The following is a 23879-nucleotide window of genomic DNA, read 5'->3' on the forward strand; positions in this document are numbered from 1 at the left end:
TTTGGATGAAATTATAACACACAGGTTAAAATCTTTCACTTGAAAATGTTGGGTACAATACAAAATGTTACTACACTTTTTTTTTTTACATTCTTATTAACTTGAGAGCAAATATAGTCACATCTAGGCAGCGACTTTAACGCCGATGCTGCTTGGAATGAATTTATTAAAATTGGCTCAATACATCAAGTGTTTTCAAAGAGACACTGACCAAAATCTGGTTCTTAATTTGCTAAATGAATTCATTTTTCTTCTGATCAAACCCAAAATAATTTGCAAACTGTGAGACCATATTTTAATAAGGCAAATGAGCAAAACCCTTTTTTTCTGTAACTTCAGATCTATAATGAGTTAAACATCCCCGCCTAATTTGTTTAATTAAAATTATGAGATTTTGTAGAGCAGGTACAAAAAAAATCCAGAACATAACTTTTTGGTTGTTTCTGGTTTTTTTATTATTATTATTAACTTTTTGGCCCTGGAATACCTTAGACTTGAAAATATCGACCCACGTCTAAAAAAGTTTGGACGCCCCTGATGTAAACCTATAGTTTGAACTGTTTAAGAACCATTCACCTATAGGACATTGTGGTTTTAACAGGATTATCTGCAGTTAAGTAAACTGTACAACTGAAGAATAAAAGCCATCAAACCTATTTGGCAAGTAACAGCTTCCCAGATGAGACATTTTTGCTGTCAGTGGCCAGCGCTCATGACCTAGAAAAGTCTGTCACATGACGTTAGGAAAAGTGTTTTTCACATCTACAGACTGATTACATGGCAGTTTACAGGAAAAAAAGCCTGCTTTAGTTGAACATAAGTCAAACATTATAAGTGACCCATTTCCTGCATGCAATAAAACGTCTGTGCACACAGCCCACCATGAAGACACCTCCTCCGTCCACTTTCACCCACAGCCTCCATCACAGGAGCGCCTGAGACTCCAGCGGCGACCTGACACAGAATACGTGACGCACGCAGACGCCGTGTTCTGCTCTCTTTGGCTTTGTTGGCAGCAAAGGTACTAAAGGGCAGCGTAGAGTGGGATGCATGAGGCTGAAGAGCAGTGGTTTGTTAACACTGGAGCAGCCTTATCTCTATATACCTGTAGACTATTGAAATCATATCAGTTCTGCAGAGATAAGGCTCGATTGGATGTCTGAGTCCACCTGGGGCCATGATTTTATAACTCTGTATGTAGATGTAGCTGGGACGACCGTGGTGAGCTGCCGATACAAGGAAGTCAAAGCTAATTAGTCCACGGCTGACGTCGTGGGTCAAAAAAAATATTACACATATCAAATATGAAACCAGACAACATGATGAACTGGAACATGAACGTTTCGAGCATCACGTCTGTTCTCACTTAAAAGTATGTTAGTGGGATTTTGCTAAAGGGTTCAGATCAGTGTTTTCCCAATCTGCAGAGTGCAACAAAATAAAAGTTCTGTGAGTAAAAAGAAGTTAAATCGTACACTTTCTAAAAGACTGAATACTAACGAGAGACCCATTTAGAAGCAGCATCACTATCAAGTAAGGCGGTACTCATTTTCTGACCCGTCACTGCTTCTTTAAGTTTGCCTTGGTGAATTTTTTGTTCTTGGTTCTTTTTCTTCGGTGGAAAACTCGGAGCAGTTCTTCCAGCACAGCACACATGTTTTACAAAGAAACGTCCTGTTGCCAAGAAACTCTTCAGCAAAGGCTGTGACCCCAGGGCTCCTTGTTGGGTCTCCGTCTAGCTGCTGTCTGTCTGCTGGGACTTTGCTGACATCTAGTGGTCTGACTTTGAATATACAACAGGACGTTTTTCAACAAGAGAAAAATAAGTGCTTCACTTGGATTTATTTTAGGTTGGGTGAAAAAAAACAACAAAAAAAAACATTTAAGGCATTCTAAATGAATCAACCCATAACCCCAGCGAGCAGATTGCACATCACAAAGCTGGATTGACATGTGCAAGATATTTCTGGTCCAGGTTTCTGCCCACGAGAGGAAAAGCCTCTCTTATATTTTTATTACAGTCTTTTTGGTCACCAGTTATCTCCATCTTCCTCCGTCTAAGTGTAGCAATAAAAGCAGCAATGCCCCGGCTGGACAGCAGGTGTGCTCTCAGCACTGCAGCATTGAAGCCACTGCAGTTTTCCTCTCTCTGTGTGTGCCAGACAGAGTTTTTGTGTGTGTGTGTGTGTGTGTGTGAGAGAGAGAGAGAGAGAGCCTGCGTCAGTGGATGGGACAGCCGGGCTCAGAAACCGCTGCTCCTGCCACTCTGACGGAGGAGTGGGTGGGGGTAGGGGGGGCACAGAGAAGGCTGGAGGAGAGGATGGACACGGAGATAGAGGGAGAGAGAGAGAGAGAGGTAGAGGGAGAGAGAGAGAGGCCAGGCCCAAATAAAGCCATGGGGGACAGAACTGGGCTGGGTCCCCCTCTGCTTTAAATACGCTGGCCTCCTGCAGGTTCGGGTTTGCTGGTCGGAGCTCGGCACCGGTGACCACCACAGCTGCTGCAGCTTTCCTCAGGAGACTCTCATCATCGGTGCTCTGGGCCGCCGGGATGCCGCGGGTGGACGCAGACCTCAAGCTGGACTTCAAGGATTTCCTGTTCAGACCCAAGAGGAGCAGCCTGAAGAGCCGCTCCGAGGTGGGTGCCGTTAGTCACAGGCGGTCAGATGTCGCACGGCAGCTTTCTCAGGAGATCTGCGTTCAGGGTTGGTGTTAAAAGGCCTCTGTGCTGGATGACGCGACAGAATCCTGTTAAGCGGTCACACACGGCGGCTGGAGGAGGGAATGTGGTTCCCTCTGATTACTTTAACATCATAACCGAAGGAAAAGGATTCAAATCTGCATGTAGCTTGAACAGCAGTGACCTTTGTTCACTCCACAATCCTAACAGGTGGCCTAATTAAAGGCCGCGCTTACTCATTTTGACACGAGGATGGTTCCTCTGTTCTCCAGGTTTTATTTGTTCTTATTGTAGGTTTTTAACTGTGAGTTTCCTTTCCTCTATGACTGCGGTCATGTGATAGGGAGGTGACCTTCTTAAAGGTGACAACAAACAAGGTTAGCCTTTTTAAAGGGAAGATATAAACACGATGTTTGCTGTAAAGAACAAAACAAAAACAAAAAAAACAGCAAGACTAAGCAAATCAGTGGAGAGAGAACATTTGTCTATTTTGATCAGATCTTTACGTTTCATAACTGGGAAAAACGTTTGTATTCAATCGTCTACGGTGGTAGAACGTGCTGCTCCTGCTTGTTTAACACTATATGTTGCTCTGCGGATGACGCAACATCAGATCTGGGTCCGGTTCTGACCGAAGCCGCTCCGACTGGTTCGGTGTCAGCAGACTGGGGCTCAGAACCCAGCAGGAGGTGGGAGCTGGTATCGGAGAGGTTTGAAAGCAACAGGAGGCGCGGGACGCTTCTCAGAAACGCTGTTTATAAATAGGACTGTGTGTGCGTGTGTTACAGATGAGACCAGAGCACATTCCGTATGACAAATAGATATGAGCGTACTGTAACATAAACATGGAGGAAAACATGAACTCCTGGCCTCTGAAATGAGGGCATTCGGTGTCTGGGACTTTTTTTTTTTAATAATCTAATCCAAGATGTCTCTTCTTTACTGTAATGAAGAATCTTTTCCATCCCAATGGGGCTCGCTTTTCTTTATGATAACGCAGAGCCCCCATCCACGTTAAATGAGGGATTGATGTGTTAGGTGGCACTCCCCACCGTCACCAAAACAAATTTATGTAAGCGCATTGCTGCGTCTAGCAACAAATGAGGCAATTCATCCTGAGAGGAGGCAGTCCCGCCTCCCAAGGAGCAACATCTGGAAAACAATAAATGGACTGGCAACTCATGGAAAGTGCTGATTCAGCTTGACATGAATCAGTTAAATCTAATAGAAAGCTTTGTAAAGAACCTAAAAAAACAACAAAACACATAATTATTCTGGTTCTTATTTTGAAAGTGACAAAGTCTACAGAAACCTTTGGACTTGTGCAAAAGTGCCTACATTTCACCATCTGTAGTCATAATGACCTAATCCAGGTCATTATGGATGACATCCACACTGAGCTATTTATAACTGTAGACTATTGTGTTGATTATAACAGAGTTTATACACAATTATAAGTCAAATCTACTTAGTTTTCCTATTCAAATTTCCAGAGGTTTTAGAGATTTGTCAGCTCATTTATATCCTATGAATGCAAAAGTTCACTGTGAATTTATGGATGAATTTAAAGCATAAAAAATTCCTATATTACTGGGAATAAACAGTGTTAGCAAAAGGTTCTTTGCTAAGACAACTTAGCAAAGAACCTTTGAAATTGGACCTTTACTAGCAGCAACAATACTATTCAAAAGTGTTATGTGGTTGAATTAAAAAAAGAGACACAAAAAAAGACATAAACTAGGATTTAAACATCAACATCAGGATTCCCAGTGCTGTTTCGGTTGAAACCTATTAAAACAGTTTATGATTGGCTGAAGAATGATGAATCTCTCCAGTCCTGACTTTGATCCTTGATGGATTTTTTAAAATATCTTAAATAGAAGAATTTCAGCTACTGTTAATTTCCAGTAGAGTGTTTATGGCTTGTATGCCGGTCCACTTTCCTACTTTCCAAATAACAATGCATAACATGATCAGGTCCAAAGACTTACCAAAAAAAAAGAGGCATCAAAAGCCAAAAAAACTAATCTTGAACCACAATCAAGACCCCGAAGAAATGGTCACACAAAAATCCTGCTCCTTGTATAAATAAATAAAAGTATAAAGAAATTATAGCATATAATATAAAAAAATTAAGGATAGTCTAAAACCTTAAACCCATTTTTGTTAGAATTACCAAATAAAACAGATCTATTTATGTTGCACCGAGTCTACAGAAACCCTGAAAGGCAAGTAAAATAAAATACCGAGTCATTTTCTAAGTCTGATCAAATTATCTTTTTTTTCATGACTTCAGAAGTTATCTGCAAGGGAAAAAAAATCAACAAATACACAGTTTATGCGCCTTTGTCGTAATTTGATTTACCTTTGCAACAATCTCATTTAGAACATGGGACACTGGTTCTTGGAAACCAGGCCTCTGACTGTCCCTTTGAACCATACAGCTGTTACTGAAGGCCTGTGGTTTTACTCCAGTGCCCCTAGTGGCAGAACACATATTACAAGACATTTTTCACACTTCCCTTTCAGGGCAGAACAAAACAAAACAACTTATAAATAAATCTAATCGACATTTTTTACTGAAGTAATTTTTTCACTTGCCTTTCAGGGCTTCCGTACGACCTCATAAATGAAACAATTTTTAGACCAGTTATATTTTAGTGGACTGCCAAATTTACAGCTTATGTGTTGTTTACAAATGAATCCAGTGGATCTATGTATCATGTTGTCATTTTACGCTGGAGGAGGGAATATCGGTGAGTCAGCTTGTTGTGTTGAAAGTCAGAAAAGTTTATTTGCTGCCTTGAAAAAAACGACTTTGCTGCATTGGAAGCACTTACATAACCCTCTCTCTGCCAGGATGATATGTGTGCCAATTTCATCTACGGCTCTGAAAACAATTTCACTCTGGCTGTTAGGACGTGCTCTGTGCAATAAGTAACTTTCTACAGCTTCAGTAGTTCTATGTAATGAATATCCTGCCTCTACGTAGCAGAAGCCCTCAGTACTGAGGAATGAGAGAGGAACAACCATTGAAAAGCCCCCTAATCACTGGTAATAACATATTGTAGAAACAGTCAAAAACTGAAGGTTAACCAAAAGGAGTTAGACTTAGCTTTGTTTTATAGGTCAACACATCACAGGCAGTAGCCTCAACTGGTGGATCTAAATGAATCAGCATATTGACACTGAAGCCAGGCAGACCAAGAAGTTGGTAAATCCTTATGGTTCTGTTTTGTTGAAGTTTAATCTCGTCTTTAACCTTAGGTGGATCTTCAAAGGACCTTCACATTCCGCAACTCCAAGCAGACCTACACCGGTATCCCCATAATTGCAGCCAACATGGACACAACAGGAACCTTTGAGATGGCAAAGGTTCTCAGTAAAGTGAGGTTTTTTGAAGTGTTTTTCTTTCCCCATGTGGTAGAGAACCATTGTTCCCATGTAGCTCAGTTGAAACTGTTTGATGCTATATAAAAAAAAATTCAACGCAGTGTGAGTATTTTTGGTCTTTCTCTGTCTTTAGCACACCCTCTTCACAGCCATCCATAAACATTACTCTGTAGAAGACTGGAAAAACTTTGCTGCTGACCACCCAGAATGCATAGAGGTAACGTCACCGCCGCTCACTTCCAAGTCATAGAACTATGATCACACACTTTCTTACAGCACCTTACAGACAGATTTATACCACTTAAACGTTGTTCCAACCACAAACTGTAATGTACTATGTGAGAATTTTGTGTCGCAGACCAACACGAAGCACTGCATCATTGTGAAGTAGTTAAAAAGGGATACATTGCTTAGTTTCTTTCACAATTTAAAAACCATTCAGAGGTGTCTAATCTGGCTGTCATTGAAGAATACCATCTCTGCAAAGAAGCCGTACAGAGTCCAGTTTGCAGTTTGTCACAACTCGTATAGGGGAAACAGCAAATATGTGGCAGACAATTAGACTAAAACTGAACTTGCCATACATGAAAAATGTTTGAATGAAAATCCTCACTGCACATCACCCAGAACACACCCATTCAAAAGGAAAACATGGTGGAGACAGCGTCATGCTGTGGGGATGCTTTCCTACAGAAAGAACAAGAAAGCTGGTCAGAGCTCACAAAGCCTGATGTTATTGGAAGAAAATCTTCCATCCATCGTCTTGTTTGCACGATCACAGGGGCTGGTGCTGATCTCCAGTTCACGTTGAGCGAGATGCGGGATAAACCCTGAACATGTCACCAGTCCATCACAGGGAAGAAAACCTGTTGGGGGCTAAATAAAAAGATGCTGGGGTAGAGGTTCACCCACAAACAAAACATGACCCCAAACACCCAGCCAGAGCAAAAATATAGCGGTTTAGATTCCCGGATGTTTATGTGTTAGAAGTCAAAGTCCAGAACTTGTTGGGAACCTGTGGCAATACTTGAAAACTGATGTTGCAAGGTGCTCTGCATCTAATATGACTAAGCCCGCACTATCTTGGCATACATAATAAACTGAAATGTCAGTCTCTACACGTGCAAATTTGGTGGAGATATATTACAAAAGATATGCAGCTAATTGTAGCCAAAAGTGTATCTACAAAGTATTGACTCAAGTCAGCTGATTAAATGCACGCTGATCTTTTCAGATTATTTGTAAATAAACGAAAGCCATGTGTAATTATCATTTTACTGCGCTGCTTTGTGTTGGTCTACCACATGAAATCCCACTGCACTGAAGAACAAGCACTCTAACTCTTATTATTTTTCCATCCACGCAGCATGTAGCCGCTAGCTCAGGGAGCAGCAGCGCAGATCTGGAGAAGCTGTGTGCCATCCTGCAGGCCGTCCCTGCTCTCAAGTACATCTGTCTGGATGTGGCCAACGGCTACTCTGAGTACTTTGTGGCGTTTGTCAAGACAGTGAGAGAGAGGTTCCCCAAACACACCATCATGGTAAGAAACGGTGGTTTACCCCCCCCGCCCATGGCCTTTCACCTATGGTTGATCCAACTGTGCTTTTTGGCGTTGACGTTGCAGGCTGGAAACGTGGTGACTGGGGAGATGGTGGAGGAGCTCATCCTGTCTGGTGCTGATATCATCAAAGTGGGTATAGGACCAGGTGGGTGGATGAAACCGTCTCAGTGTGCATCATTTCATAGAAAAAACAGAGATACAGTTAATTAGGCAAGTAAGTCATCTGTTTATGCACAAATGTTGTAAATAAAAAAAAAACAACTAACAAATGATTTGAAAATGTACATTAAACCGTTAGGTTTAAACAACTGGTTCATGTGGCAACTTTGCCTCAACACAGAGATTACAGAAAAATAACCCTCTCTAATGCAACAATTATGGTTTATTCTTCAGGTTCTGTGTGCACAACGAGGATCAAGACAGGAGTGGGTTATCCGCAGCTCAGCGCCGTCATAGAGTGTGCAGACTCAGCCCACGGACTCAAAGGACACATCATCTCAGTGAGGACATGTTCTTTGGATGTATGACGGCGACAGGGATGACAGGCAGCTATAACTGAGTATATAGGTTATGTGGAAATGCAAGAAGACTTGCTGTTTAAATTCAAATTCAGTCAGGGTTTGATTAACCCTAATAAATAGGGTCAAACTGCTGTCCATTGCTGTCCATTGCTGTCAAACTGCGACAGCGATGGGTTCAGGCCTTGTTTGGGGATCAAGGAAACATTTTTTTCTGCAAATCAAAACAACTAGCACAAGAATTTAGTCACACGATTTTGTACCTTATTGAAGAAAATGCATCTTATTTTTCAGATTTGCCTAAATGATGGCCTTTATTCAATCTTCAAATACTTGAAAAGGGGGTCAGATTCACATTTGGCAATAAAAGAACTGTGTTGAGATTGAATTTAGATGGTCTGGTTTCAAAGTGTGCACTGAATTGGACCGATTTAGGTGGACAGCTTTGGCTCCAAAGAGCAAGGTTTAACTGGGTTTGTAGGTCAAGCTATTTTTGGAACCCCATTCGCAATGTTTAGTTCTTACACAGACTGGGAAAAAAGTATTAATTTTTTTTTTCCAGGACTGTAAAAGCATGGAAAAAGAAATCGTATCCACTCATCCATCATCTGATTTTGCAGGTTCCATATTTAAAGCCTAATTGATAAAAAAATATCCACCTTATTTACTATTTCTACATAAAAAAAACTGCCCAAAAGCAATTATTCTCAAATTTTGAATATTTGTGATAGAAAGGAACAGAAGAGTTTGTAAAACTCTATTTCCACGTTGAGTAAAAGCTTCCTCTTCTGGTAACAGTAATATCATTTGCAGACAGTAGAGGGCAGCCTCAGTCCACCAAATTAGAAAATAAAAAAGAAAATCATTCTCACTCCATACAACTGATGCATTGATGCAATCGTTCATTGTTTAGGATGGGGGATGCAGTTGCCCAGGAGATGTAGCAAAGGCCTTCGGTGAGTAATCATGCTTCTGGTTCTGTGTCCTCTTCATCGTGTTCTACACGTAGAACCACATGTTCCGCTGTTACCCCTCCTCCTCCTCCTCCTCAGGCGCCGGAGCCGACTTTGTCATGATGGGGGGAATGCTGGCAGGTCACGACCAGTGCACCGGCGAGGTCATTGAGAAGAACGGGAAGAAATACAAACTCTTCTATGGGATGAGCTCCGACACCGCCATGAAGAAATATGTGGGGGGAGTAGCAGAGTACAGGTGAGGGACAGGAATAAGTAGATACATAAGGGGGATGTCATGATGTACGGCCACCAAATCTGCTTTGGAGATGGGCTTCATAAAGCCACTGTCAATAGGCCTTTTAATAAATGTAAAAATTACTTTCGGTTCATTTATATGACGTTAAATCACAGAAAATGTAACCTTGTGGCCTGTTAAGACAACAGGTTCTGCCACTAAATAATTGTTGCTTTAAATCCAACTGCATCTCTAACCCATCGTGGCATTTTTTTTTATATCCTTTACAAGAAATCACATTTCTAAACATTCCTAATGTTGACACAAAGAACTGCACAGTTATGTTTCCAGGATGCAAAATAAAAGCATCTACAAATGTGAATTACTACTTGGCAATCATGAAACAGCCGACTGAGCTTTGGCTCATGTGTCGTGATGCTGACGTCATACCGTTGCTTCTGCTTTGTCGCTTCTTTCTTGGCTCCCAAAAAAAAAAAAAAAAAAAAAAAAAAAAAAAAAAAAAAAAAAAAAAAAAAAAAAAAAAAAAATTCTTTCTTGGCTTCCAGGGCATCTGAGGGGCGGACTGTGGAGGTTCCCTACAGAGGGGACGTGGAAAACACAGTCCGGGACGTCCTGGGGGGACTGCGCTCCACGTGCACTTACGTGGGAGCGGCCAAACTCAAGGAGCTGAGCCGGAGGACCACCTTCATCCGAGTCACGCAACAGTCAAGCCAAATGTTCGGTTAGGGAGGGGAAGCTCCTTCCCAAATACCGACGCAGCAAACATTTATGGCTGCATCAGACAATTGTGCATGTCTGTGCAGAGAATCAGACTGCTGGGAGGCATGAAAACCCGTCCTGCTTTGACCGGGGCGTGTGCTGTTAGCAGTGTTCAAATCCCTGCAGGTTCTATACACGTGAAGTCTGACGGACATTATTCTTCTCAATCCCAAAACAAGAGCATGGGCTTACCGACGCCATAATCTAATGTAATTAAGCATGTAATATGACACGAATGTGCAAGTCAAATGCTCCAATGATACTGCCAGATAACTGCATCCTGGTTTAGGGGAACAAGAGAAAGAGCCACATTACTTGGTGTGAATGTGTTCCTAATTCAGTCTTCCAGCAACTATTTCATTCAGTTTTGACATTTCTGAAGTCACGGTGTATCACTAATTACCTGAACGTGTGCTGTTTTCGCTACAGCTCCTGTAAATTAACTTTTTTTTGGTTATTTGTAATGAATTGGTATTTCTTAAAATTTCAGATTGAGGAAGTCAAACCTTTAATTATCTTTGGAGAAATCACGTGGCAATAAACTCTATGCAGAAACCTCCGCGAAATTGTTCTGTGGTGTCTATCGCTCTTTAAAATTGCGAAGGAAATACAAAAGTACTCAATACCCCTCAGACTTAATTCACTTTTGGTCCCGTTACCGACACAAACGTCGATGCATCTTATTGGGATTTCATGTCAAAGACCAACACAGAATTGAAAGGAAAACAAAACAAAATATATGATTTTAGACATTTTTACTAAATCTAAAGAGTGTGGTTTCCATTAGTATTTAGTCCCCTTTCCCCCCTGATACCTCTAAATAAAATGAAGCAGAAAATGCCTGTGTGTAATTTAACGCAGCAGACAGGTCCACAATAAAGTCGTGGTGAAGTTTAAAGCAAGGTTCTACTTTGAAACAGCGTCACAAAATTCCATCATATCTGTTTAAAATGCCTTCCAAAAATAACAAGAGAACGGCAAAAGCTGCAAACCCACCATAACGTGGTGGGCCACCTACTGTGACAGGTCAGACAAGGAGAGCATTAATCAGAGAGGCAGCTAAGAGCACCAGGGCGACTCTACCGGACCCACAGAGATCCACGGCTCAGGACGGAGAATGTGCCGACCGGACAGCCCATAATTGTTTCCTCTACAAGCTTGGCCTTTATGGAAGAGTGGGAAGATGAAAGCCATTGTTCGGAGAAAGTCACAAAAAGTGCAGTTTGCAGTTTCAGAAAAGCCATGCAGGGGCCGAGCAAACATGTAGAACAACGTGTTCAGGTCAGAGGAGACCAAAGCTCCTCTGGTCTAAATGCAAAACGTTAGGCTCAGCAGAAAGGCAACACTGCATGTGACCCTGAGCACACTATCCCTACCATGAAGCATGGTGGTGCCAGCATCATGCGGTGGGGATGCTTTTCTCCAGTAGCGATGGTGACGCTGGTCGCAGTCAGTAGAGCTAAATAAAGAGCGATCCTGGAAGAAAACCTGTAGGAGACTGCGAAAGACCAGATACTAGGGTGTAGGTTCACCTCCCATCTCAGGTTACTGGGAGATAGGAGTGCTTCTAAGTTACTGTGCGCTCACAAAAGGCCAACACAGCCCGATTTAAAAGGAAACAAAATATGGCAGCAAAATTTCACTTCTTCAAGTTACTGTTTTTTTTGTAACACCTAACAGTGTTGTAACCTTGGAAGGCTGGTCACAGATTACACAACCAGATGTGTCCCCGTATGTGTGTGTGTGTGTGTGTGTGTGTGTGTGTGTGTGTGTGTGGTGGGGACAAGCTGTTCCCAGGACTGATCTGGCAAACCCCACTTAAAGGGACAGTCAGGATTTTTTTCATGGGCATCCCTACACGCAGCAGAACTTTCTTTACGCCTTCCCTTGAAGGAAACGTAGATCTGTTTTCGCAGCTAGCCAGAGAAAGGTCTTGTCTTGACTTGTTAAACCTCCAGCCTAGGAAAGGTCACAGAAGTTCATCTAAAAGCAATTTTGTTCGTTATTTACGTGAAGCCACAATCACATTTGCATCAAACTGTTATTTAGGGGCCAGTCTGGTTCATGGCACAAATGGTATTCTATAGGAAATGTGTTGCAATGACAATGTGGTCTCTGGAGTAATTTTCCATTCATTATTCCATTTTCTACACTGCCTGACCCTTGCAGGGCGGTGGGGGGGGGGGGGGGGGGGGGGGGGGTTGCTAAATGACTAAAAAATGTTGAGGTTGAAATTGTAATTGGATGGGAGGAAAAAAATCTCAATTCAATATAAACCAGATTCATCTAAATTAAAAGAAACACTTGGACAATATTACACTGTGTGATATACAGGTTTACCCTTAAGAATTTAATTAATAAAATAAATTACCTTTTTGATTATATTAGATTAGTTTCCTGAAATGCACCTGTAGATGATCCCAATGCCCTGGGATTGCATTGTGCCCATAGGTGATTTAAAGTGGACAAAAATCAGAGATGCTATTGTATACATCAGTGTGCTCCTACAACCACAGAAGCAAAGAAGTTTTAATGTTTTAATGTACGCCTACGTCAAAAATAAACTTCCGGTTGCTTCCAACAGCAATGTGTTGTTCGGTCTGTCAAACACTAGAGGGCGCTGATCAGTCAAAGAAAAAGAAAAAAACACTTACAGACTTCTTTCCATTGTGCTATTGTTGTTGATTTCTTCCCCAATGTGTTGGTTTTAAATAAAGACACAAGTTGTCAATTTAGTCCAGATATGTCAAGGTTTCATTTTTCCTTTTCAAAGAGGTGCATTTATACAGATGTCAAATACATACACCAACAGGGTTGTTGTTGTTTTTTTTTTTTCTCCATTTGCTATAGAGGATAAGGGTGGTGACACACGGAGACTTGAGTGAGTACAATATAGTACAAACGAGGTGGCTGGGATTCTCTGCGGCCCACCGCAGGGCAGACCGTCCTGTGCTGATGCAGGGCCCTCTGCCTCCACCTCGTCCGCTTGTCTGAAGTTTCAGTTTAGTACTCGATGTAGCAGAGAGACACCTTGACAGACTGGTGGCGAGCCTCAGGGCTGAGTGTTCAAAACAGGGGGAAGGAATCAGCGGACAGACGACCTCCATGACCTCCATGGCAGTGGGCAGGGTCAGAGGCAAACAGTTTTAAGCGTTTGTCGCTGAGCACAGAGACGTTTTAGTACACTGAAGAGAAATCCAAGGCATCTCCAGCGTCTTACACAGAATATCAGAGTAATAATTTATAGTTTACTTTCAGTTATGACATTTGTTAATCATCAAAAATCAACCGAAATATCAAATTATATGTAGTAAATGTACATACATTAAACAGCCCACTATGCAAATTGATTGGGGGGGTGAAACTAAACTGTTACGTGGGCGTCTACACTTTTTTTTTTAAACCTTTCTGCCTGAGTTGGTTATCCAGCGCTATTAGACATACAAAAAAAAAAAAAAAAAGATTGACAAAGAAAGAAAAGGAATCCTGATAAAGTTCTATTCACTTTTAAAACTTAAACTTTAAAACACAAAAAGTGCCAAAACATCCTTTTTTTTTTCTTGCAAAATGAAAATACAAACATCAAGAAACAATGGAGCACTCATGCCTTTTTTTCTGATAAAAAAAAAAAAGTCAAAGCTCACACACCAACATTCATTTTGTTTGTAAAGTTGTGCAAAAAGCCAATTTTTTAAAAAAAAGAGACATAAGCAGTGTTCCTCAACTGAGGAAGCTTGTCATAAGAATAAACAATGACACATTCTCTACATAGTTTTTCAAGTCCCCTGACATTATACTGAGTGCTACGAGGAGACCAAAAACAAACAAAGACAAACAAAAAAAAAACAAAAACAGCTCCTGCACCACAAAGATAATGCAAACAAAGCGAAGGTTTGCGTGCAGTGTTTTCACACCGCACGACCCAAACTGAGCTGTCAAACACCTCTGCCAAATTAGAGCTCAAAAACACGGGAGCACAATGAAAGCAAAAATAATGACCCCGGCTTGGACGCCGTGGGGTGGGGAAAGATCTCAGCTCCTCACACAGAATAAAAGACAGAACAAATGTTATCCTTACGGAAAAACAAGCCGGAGATCACCTGACGCCTCGGCCCGTTGGACCCAGGAACGAGCCGGACGGCAAGCGAAGATGAGACGGACACAAGGTTACGGCAAAAAAACAAAGAAGAAAAAAAATGGCCGATGTGCAAACAACTTGAGCCACATCTCTTTCCCATCAGCAATCAGCGTTTTTTTTTTTTTTTATTATCGTCATCCTCTGTGTGTTTTGAATGAATGTTTTCCCCTGGACGGGCAGTGGTCTGAGACAGAGGGGTTAGACTGAGCCCATCCTAGGATTAGAAAGTGCTGATACATTATCAAGTTTCTCTTTTTACATCTACTTACACGTGCATCTCTGTTGGTTTGTTTTTGTTTTTTTTTTTTCCTTTCTTTCAACTTTTTACAAAAAGTGGTCCGCTCTATCAATGAGGTTGTTGTTTTTACTGTGGGTCTCACCATGAACCTCTGAGGTTTAGGATTTATGATCTCTCACAGACAATTAGAGAAAAATAAAAACTAAAAAGACCCCCCCCCCCCAAGACACATAACTACACGCAGGACTCATGACGCAGACATATACAGGAACAGGAAGGCCACACAGGCGAAGGGGAAAGAGAGAAACTGGGGAAACAACCACAACAAAAAATGTTGGGTTTGTATCTGGTTTAACAAAATATGATAACTCACCATTGTCTTGCAGAAGGGAAAACACGTGGACAGGGGTTAGAAAATAACAGCTTGGAGTTACACTACACACACTTGGCACGGTAAAAGAGGGGAGAGCAAAATGTAAATATTGCACATTAGAATACATTTAAAGGGGATTAAAAATTTGTGAACTTCGGATCAAAATTATATATAAAAGGAGTTTACGACACCATCTGCATTCACAACTTCATCTCGAACTGATTTGGGTTATCAACCAAAATTGACAGATATCTCTAGGAGAAAAATAAACCTAAAGGGCAAATTAGGATTTTTAACGTGGGATTCTGTGAGGATTCAAGCAGCCAGTTCCTAACCTGCAGTTTATAACTTTCTGAACAACAGATCAACAGAAAGACGTTTGAAATGCATCTACCATAAAATAAAGTCTTCACACCTATACTGCTAGAACATATTTTTAAGACTAAAACGCCTAAAGAAAATAGGGATTAAATAAATTGGTTTAAACAAGCATATAAGCAATAAAATACAGCAAATAAATCTTCAAATATTTTTTTTAAATTAACAACTGTGGTACATTATCAATTTCAGTTGTCCAATAAGAATTAGCAGTGATATCAATGTGACTGTCAGAGTGCTGAGTATCTGCCTTGTGTTTCACTGCCACAGGTTGATATGCTGCCTTGGTAAATAACACAACAGCGTCACCTTTCTACACATTTAATCTGCTGCCACAGATTTAAAGAAAAAAAAAAGACTGCGAGCCTGAGGACCTACACAGTAACAGAATTTATGCAACTGCTATTTGGATACCCCAACCAATAATGTTACTTAATCTGATGAAACACTATGCAGAAGCTCCATCTGCACTGATGAAGGTTAGTTCATCCTTTAATGCTGGGTGAAACCGAAAGTGAAATTAAAGGCATGACCCACTTTGTGATAAATTCAGCTAATAGTTGTCTGACTATTTGGGGGCATTTATAGAATATGGAAATGTCCTTCACATATGGCAGCTGGATCCTTAGGTATAGAGAGCGAGGACAGAGATATCGTCACAAAAATTACATGTGCTGTTCTGACACAGTTGAACACTGTGATTATCACACCCTTGATCCCAATTCACTGGCACTATTCAGCACCAAAGTGGCTTTTTATCGTTGCAAAACTGCTACGATAATAATTTCTCTGCAATCCATGTGAACCCTTTTTAATCAACCTTTATTATCCTGCTATATTTGGCCTAGTTATTTGCTCTTTGGTCCGTTGCTTATAATGTGCTGTGTGAAGGTTTTGAGTTCACCCTGCAAGATAAAAAATCTTTGGCCAATTAAAATCAACACTTTCCAATGCTTGTTTTTCGAGAGACATTTTCAGGTATGCACCACAGACCAACACGTGATCAGTGTAAAGACCCAAGAAGATTTATGTAAAAACCGATGATGACTAAAAGGTTTCTAAAATCGATTGCATGGAAATCTAGCCATTACCTCAACTGCCCGTTTCAAACTCTTTCTGGAAACTTGGCTCATTCAGGGTTTTAAGTCTTGCAGTTAAGATACTGACTGCTCATAACCAACCACAGAACCCCTTTTCAAAAATTCCTAAAAAAATCCCTTTAAGGGCTCGTAGGTATACACTAAACATCTAGACAGGATCACACTGAAAGGTAGGTAACGGTTGTCACACAACAATTGCTTTGCTTCAAGAGGATGTGCCCTGGAGGTTGGCTGGCTGTGATGGGGTACCTGAAACAAAGTTAACGAGGTCACTATGTAGTCGTGGCAACGAGGCAGAGCTGGGCAGAGACAAAGAGCTGGTTGCTGCAGGTGCATGAGACGTATGCCAACCTTTAGCTTTAGCATCAGCGTTAATGACTGACCAGCAGGAAAAAGAAGAGGTTTGGGGGGTTAAATTCAGTTACTGCATATAAAGTCTTCCCTGAAAACTAGTATTGCAACAGCAATTTCATGGTGAGGAGGAACGATTTAGTTGAAGCAAGTCGTATTCATGTATATTCATATCGAAATATTGTACTTTCACAATAGACAAAAGACATTTGTTTTGATTGTAGTGCTGGAGGAATATTCTTATTAAATGTTTATTGCAGAGATGGTTCCAAAGATGGATGAGGAGATTGCCTGAATCAGTTTTTTCCTATTGCTTTCCTGAACCAACAAAAGCAACAGTGGTATAATTCGGCTTTGGTTTACATTGTTTAGATTCTACCTGTTCAAATACAAAAGTTCGTATGACTGGTGTAGTGGTAATGTTCGTTTCGATGTTTTTTCTTATTCATTTGTCGGCAACAGGGGTTTGACAAAACATACAACAGAAATTTATAAAACACACACACAAGGACACATACTTGTCTCTCTAGTTCTCTTGAATAGGTCTTGATAGGAGAGGAAAGAAATAAAAGAGCACTACTATGGTGATGTTGATCTGAAAACCCTGTTTTATTATAAAAAAATAAAGCATTTTCAAATCTCATTTGGGGTCTTCTTGTTAACTCCCCAATTGCCATCTTGTTTCATTGACTGATCCACCCATCTGAACACACATCCATCCTGCCATCAACCCAATAAAACACCATATGAAACATCATTGCCCCTTAGATAGTTGTGATCTATAACCTGCGGGATAAATGTCAATAAGCCATGACTTAGAGATGGGCTACGAAAGCCTGACAAAAGCTGAAGCAGCTATGCTTAACAGATATGCTTGCGGAAGGATTGATCTCGTGGTGAAATATGGCCAGGCCCCCTTCATTACACATTGAGACTGTCCAATGGGGTCTTCATCAAGAAAACCTAAAGCCTGAGACAACTTTGCTCATACTTGCCAGCTTTTTCCATCGTGTCTTCTTGACCATAGTCCTAGAACGCTGTCACACCTGCCGGGAAAGTTTTCTAACAATCTGGAGACCTTTCCTACAAACGTGGGAGGCATCTGCACCTCCGCCACCAGTTTTAGCCTTGCTATGGGGGAAGCTACAACATTAGGCATTTCACGACTTTACCAACAGTAGCAGAGGGTGAGAGCTGTTTTTTTTTTTTTTTTTTGTTTCAACTGCAGCCTGAAAAGCTTCCATCGGGGTCTCAGCAATTAGGCTACGCCCAATTCGGAGGCGTGTGTGCTTCCTATTCCACAGGGAGCCGAGTGCTGATTTATTGCGATGGTGGATTGCTCGTTTGAGCTGCTTGGTGACCCCGTGTGCATAGACGCTGCATCAAAATGAATATTTTGACTGCTGCATCTAGGGTGGGCATGGTGAGGTTGAAGCCTCAGCATCTGGCTGCCCTATCTTCTAAATCTCTAATGAGCAAGCAATGGTGAGCATACGCTATGGATTGGCTACCACTGGGGCTTACAAGGCTTCTCTACTGAGCACCCAGGACCCAGATATCAAAGCAATCACCCTGATCTTATCGCAAAGGATTTGCTGAAATCCTTGGGGAACTCTCCTGCCTCGTTACAAGGAATGGGGAACCCACTGCCCTCTTGAAGCACCAAAGGAAACTTTTTGAGCACCATCGGCATCCTGGCTGATTTTTAATGTCATGTCGTGACCTTAATAGTGTGGCGTGAAGGGTGTTTTACCAAAGGAAAGAACAGCTAGGTTTTCTTATTATATAGATTTCAGAATAATCAAGGCTGCTGGGGCATTATATGTAAGAAACAGCATGTAAGGGTGTTACACCTCTGACATCATCATTTAAAAATTCAACCATACGGCCCACCAGGCAAGCACATCTGCTGAGGTAACCGCTACATCTTAGTGATAATGGCTTTCCGCTGTTTGAGCCACTCCATCTTGGTCACTCTGGCCTCAACCGCGGGCAAAGAGTCTCCGCGAGAAACCCTAGAAAATATTTCTGTTTGAATATATATTCAGTAGGCAGGCACATTTAAATTCTGCTCTGTTTGAATAACTTAAAGTACTTTGTCATGGAATTAGCTGATGTAGGAGCATTCGCTCTAAACGTGGTGAAGTGCCTGTTGTGGAACAGAAAGACAAAACAAAACCCTGGTTTCCTCCAGTGTGTTACATGTGGTCTAGAGTTTGCTTCAGGCCAGGGCCGCTGAAAATCATTTCTCCACCTAACTCCCTCCTCCCGATGTGCAAATTGCAAGATTCTCGTAAGTAAAGACTCCAAGTAGAAACACTGGACATTAAGCATTTCCTAAATATATATCTAATATCTACCTCTTTCCTATGCACAATACACACACACACACACACGCACACACATACACACACTCTCCTAAATTCCCATCCATACAAAAACACACCACAAAGCACTTTCAGTATGACAGTACTGCTAGCGGTGTGCACCCAGTCCAATGTCAGTCCACCGGTGTCTTTGCAGTAGGGACACCGTGCACCAAATATGCTTGAACCTGCAGAAATCTAAAAGTGTATTGACAAATACAGTACATATCAAAGGTCATTGATTTCACGGATGGTCTGTACTGTTTCCTTTGTCTACGTGTGTGTGGGTGTATAGACCGACACAGGACAGCATCACACACACACACACACACACATGCGCTACAAATACACGGTGACCTTCAAAATGATGTGGTGTGAGTTTCTAAGCTCTCGCTTTAGCAAAGACCATCACTGGGATGTTTAAAAGCTATTTTCTCTCCGTTCACCTTTATGCCACAGCCCAAACTACGAAAACACATTCCAATACTTGTCTACTGTCATGTACAGCGCCTTGCAAAAAACAATTTACAGCTTTTTGTTTTCTAATTTTGTCACATTACAGCCACACAGCCCTACACTCAACAACTCTCGCCCGTATAAGATCGTGGCAAGAAGGAATTCACTGTAGAAAGGCATTTAAAGTCCGCTTTCAAGTTTGCAACAAGCCATCTATGGCACATAACAAACTTCATCAAGAACAGGGAAGCTGGTCAAGGTTTATTAGGAGGTGGAGGGAGCGAAATATAACAACTGTCCTGGTAGAAAACCCTGACACAGGCTGTGAAAGACTTGAGAGGTCTAAATTTCAGCAGGACAGCAACGCACCCAACCTAAAATAACGACTTAGAGGTGTTGAATAGAAATCCATGTCACACTTTTTTCAGGTTTTTATTTGCAAAAGAAATTGGAGTGGGTGCACTGCTACGTAATTATGATCATTTGTGTTGGCCTGACACATAAAATCCCTACAAAATACATTGTAGTTTGTGGTGGCGGGGTGACAAATTGTGATAAATACGAAAATACTTTTGCAAGGCACTGTAAATGACTACATCTGTAATTAATTTCATTAAAACACACCTCCAGTCCCCGTCTGACCTAGAATTTCTTCTATACCTGTCACATTCATCCACTGCTTTGTGATTCCATGGCACATGCGCTCCCTGTCACTTTTCCGAACGCTTCTTCTCTCCAAAAGTGCTGCTGATACTTTCTACGTCTCTCCAAATAATACAAAAATATCTAAAAAAAACAAAAAAAAAAAACATACAGTACTGTGTGAATAAAGATACAACTAAAGTGTGTTGGCTGTAGGGTGAGTGTGACAGGTGTTTGAATTGATTTGAAACATCCCGACCCTCTCGGAGCTCACATGCAAAATTCTCTTTGTTCCTCTCACGCAGTTCTTCTAGACAGACTTAAAAAAAAAAAAAAAAAATACAGAGCAATTCATCAAATACAATTAGGATTTTTACACAATCATCTTTTCTTAAAGCGACGCTCACCAACAGTGTGTTTTGCACTTGTATGCAATCAGGTTAGGGTATCTCACATTTCCACACAAACAATCACCCGACTAGGGTTCAATCAAGGAATAAATGACCCCCTGATTTAGTTTTGTTTTTCTTGACAATCATTTAAAGCAACTATCTGGTGAGATAAAAGACGAGAGGTGAAATTAATTAAAACAGTAAGATGAAAATGCTACAGATAAAAGTAAAGACTCCACTGCCCATAAAGTAAGCAGAGTAAGTGTTGTTCCCTCTCTACTATGTGACGCACTGGCTCTACTCTGTGACCCCTGCATGGTTTGTTCTGATGCATGTACGGAAAGCAACACGGAGTTAAATTGCACCAAATACCAATCTAATTTAATGATTGTGTTCAGGATTTAGCTACAAATCCCTCATGTTTAAAATCAGCGGATGCTTTACTGCTAACTCGGCAAGCGCCGGTGGTCTAAGTGTTTTTGTGCAGGTAGTCTCGCCACAAGCGCCCGGGGAATGAAATCGCTGTCGAAAAAAACAAACAGCGTCAGCTTGAAGTCGACATACCGCGTAATGCGGGGAAGGAGCCATCAAGCATGGTGCCAGTGCGCCACAGAGCCACCAATAACAAAGTTCAGCACTCCTCACCAATCCCTCAGCATACATCGTCTCATGAAGTATCACCAAAAACGGCACCGACTGCTCATGTGATAAAATGTAAGGTGATACGCCGTAGGGCACAGTTACGTCTACAGTACAGTATTCAAGATAGAAAACAAAAACATGAAACAAAACAAATGAAACATTAATGTGGGCATTCCTTTTTCTGTAGAATCCTTTCTTTGTTTGTTTTGTAATCCCAAGTGTCTTAACAGTCCTGCTTTCCTTTTACTTGCCAATATTGGACCTTCCCTCGATGCTGACTTTCACCTCATGAGGAATGAAGGAAGGCTTGGGCAAGGTCAAAGGGGGTTCCTCCTCTGACTTTTCTACTTTTCGACCTTCAGGGGCAGACCACCTCCGCTTCCTGCTTCCTGGCGGCTTACTGGAGCCAGCGCCTGTGCTCCCGGCAACCTGACCTCTGGAAACGGATCCTCTTTCCCCGAACGTGAGATCTCCGTTTTCCACTCTGGAGTCTCTTCCACTCCCATTCCCGCTTTCGCCGCTCCCCTGCTGGCTGATCCCGTTCTCGCGCTCTCTGTGCCTGGAATTGCCCCCGGTGCAGCTCTGGGACGCTTCTGAGATGGTTCTGGGGGGTTTAAGGTGCCCGTGGCTAGAGTGAGGGACTGAAACGTTGTTGTCTGGTTCCAGAGATTGTGTCTTCTTCAGAGACCCGTTCTTCAGGTTCTTGAGAGTAAGTGAAATACAAACATCCCCCACTGAAAGCTTTGTACAAGGCAGCTCCAGAAGCTGAGTGGTCCGGTCTGGACAACACGAAGACCATCCTTGGCCAAACACGAAGAAGGGATACTCAAGCAACACCTCCACACTCACCTGGAGAAAAGGAGATTAAGGAAACGTTAAAACCGAAAACACTTGTGGTTCCAAACATGTGCGTTAAGAAACCACTAAATGAATTTAGCTTTTTTTAAAACTTGCACGAATAGCAACACAAGGTGGTAATACTAAAAATGAGCGGGAGGGGATTGGACATGTATAAGCTTTTGCTTCTTCCATCCCCCTTTCAAGCCATGCATCTGTATTGTTTATCAGTATATGTATTGTAAAATGTGTGCAGGTTTGAAATAAACTTTTGAATTGAATTGAATACTAAAAATGATGGACTTGTTTTGGGATTAAACATTTAGAAATTGGTTCAGATCTTATTTATTACCATGACAAACTATTTAGTAAGACCTGAAATGGTAAATCCGGGCATATTTACGGTTTTTGAAAACCTTGCTGATATCCTGAACAGGCCAGAGCAGGAATACACATTATACAGGTTGCCAGTCATTCCCAAAGCAAACACAAACACATCCAGGCATAGCCACTCATACAGTTAGTTTGAATTTTCCAATTAAACCACGATGTCTGTAGTGTACTGGAAAAACGGCTTAACCTGGAGAAAAACGTGAAAACTTGTTGCTGAGAAGGGTCTAATTATATTACCTTGTAGCTAATAGGACAAATAATTGAATATAATGGTGATTTTAGTGGTTCTTGCTATGATAACTTTGCACACCGGTTTGCAAGTGAATTTCTCTTAAAGGACAACATTAATCACAAGGTTTTTGCAAGTTTTAGGAAATTGAGTTTAAAGGAGCATTGCGCAAGTTTAAAAGTTGAATATGTTGTTTTTCTTTACCATACATTCCCTTGCAATTGCCTGACGTGTAAAATGGGCTTTGCTCCGTATTTGCCTCTATAAGCTCCATTAGTTAGTTAATGAGAGCGTGATTCAGGTCGTGTTCTCTGGGCGTGCGCCTGGGTGTGTCGCGCTGTGTGCTCTCGTTTATTTAAATATGACCTTGTTATGTCTTACCATGTGACTGCAGCGCTATTCCACTCAGGTTGCCCTAGGTGCCTTCTTGTAGAGCACAATTATGCCTTATATCAGTTACTGATGTTAGGGTTTAACTATTAAAATCTGTTAAAATCCCTGTTTTCTCTTCAAACAATTAGCTTTTCCATCATGAAGGAGGTGGTGTTAGATAGCTTACAAGAATGTTTTTACTATAATTTGCTACAGAAAATGCAATAACCAAATTTTGGCAGGAGAATTCTATAAGGGCCAGTTACACTCTTACAGTGGTGCAGTTTGAGCATTGATTGTCTTGGATCTCCCCGTGCATGGGTGTGTTCTCTCTGGGTACTCTGGCTTTTACCTACAATCCAAAAACATGACTGATAGGTTAATTGGCCTCTAAATTGCCCTTAGGTATGAGTGTGTGGGTGCACGGTTGTCTGTCCTGTGTGTCTAAGTGATTCACAAGGAAAGCATGTTTCTGTATTAGGAGCCTTTTAGCTTGTCCTAACATAAAGACACCCTTAAAGCTAGTGTCTGCGATTTTTCCAGAAGTTTCCCAAAGTGTCTTTTTGAATAATTGTGCAGGACCGTCTTACCTTGCTCTTCTGCTCTTCAGAGGGGATCGCATGAAAAAAATATTCCAAATCCACTCTGGTCTTATTTCTTTCTACTGAGGCCTTCATCTTCTTCTCATAAACATTAAGGCGGTTGGGTTTTTGCAACTCTCAGCCACATTCAAAGTATACAGTGAGAGCAGCGGAGCTACAATGAACTGCTAACACGGAAGCTAACCGCTAACCTAGCCGTTAAGCTAACCGGATACATAAACAATAGAAGTGTGCAGCCGGCAAGCAGA

General features: G+C 41.5%; 2 protein-coding genes across 6 annotated transcripts in view; one reads left to right on the plus strand and one right to left on the minus strand.

The window, feature by feature from the left end:
* The first annotated feature begins 2336 nt into the window (after nt 1-2336).
* Nucleotides 2337-10681, plus strand: gmpr (guanosine monophosphate reductase). The gene is made up of 9 exons (XM_012866027.3): nt 2337-2637; nt 5947-6066; nt 6206-6289; nt 7439-7612; nt 7697-7778; nt 8027-8133; nt 9065-9107; nt 9204-9363; nt 9909-10681. The coding sequence occupies exons 1-9, from the start codon at nt 2551-2553 to the stop codon at nt 10087-10089; spliced, it is 1038 nt and encodes a 345-aa protein (XP_012721481.2). The 5' UTR covers nt 2337-2550; the 3' UTR covers nt 10090-10681.
* A 2172-nt stretch (nt 10682-12853) lies between these two features.
* atxn1a (ataxin 1a) overlaps nt 12854-23879 on the minus strand; it is a 132960-nt gene continuing 121934 nt past the window's right edge. For all 5 annotated transcript variants that reach the window (XM_036145212.1, XM_036145211.1, XM_021318371.2 and 2 more), the window contains one exon: nt 12854-22047. In XM_036145212.1, coding sequence (XP_036001105.1) covers nt 21442-22047 — 606 coding nt within the window. In that variant the 3' untranslated portion in view covers nt 12854-21441. The remainder of the gene's footprint in view (nt 22048-23879) is intronic.

This window comes from Fundulus heteroclitus, chromosome 13, assembly GCF_011125445.2.
Source record: "Fundulus heteroclitus isolate FHET01 chromosome 13, MU-UCD_Fhet_4.1, whole genome shotgun sequence".
Taxonomy (NCBI): domain Eukaryota; kingdom Metazoa; phylum Chordata; class Actinopteri; order Cyprinodontiformes; family Fundulidae; genus Fundulus; species Fundulus heteroclitus.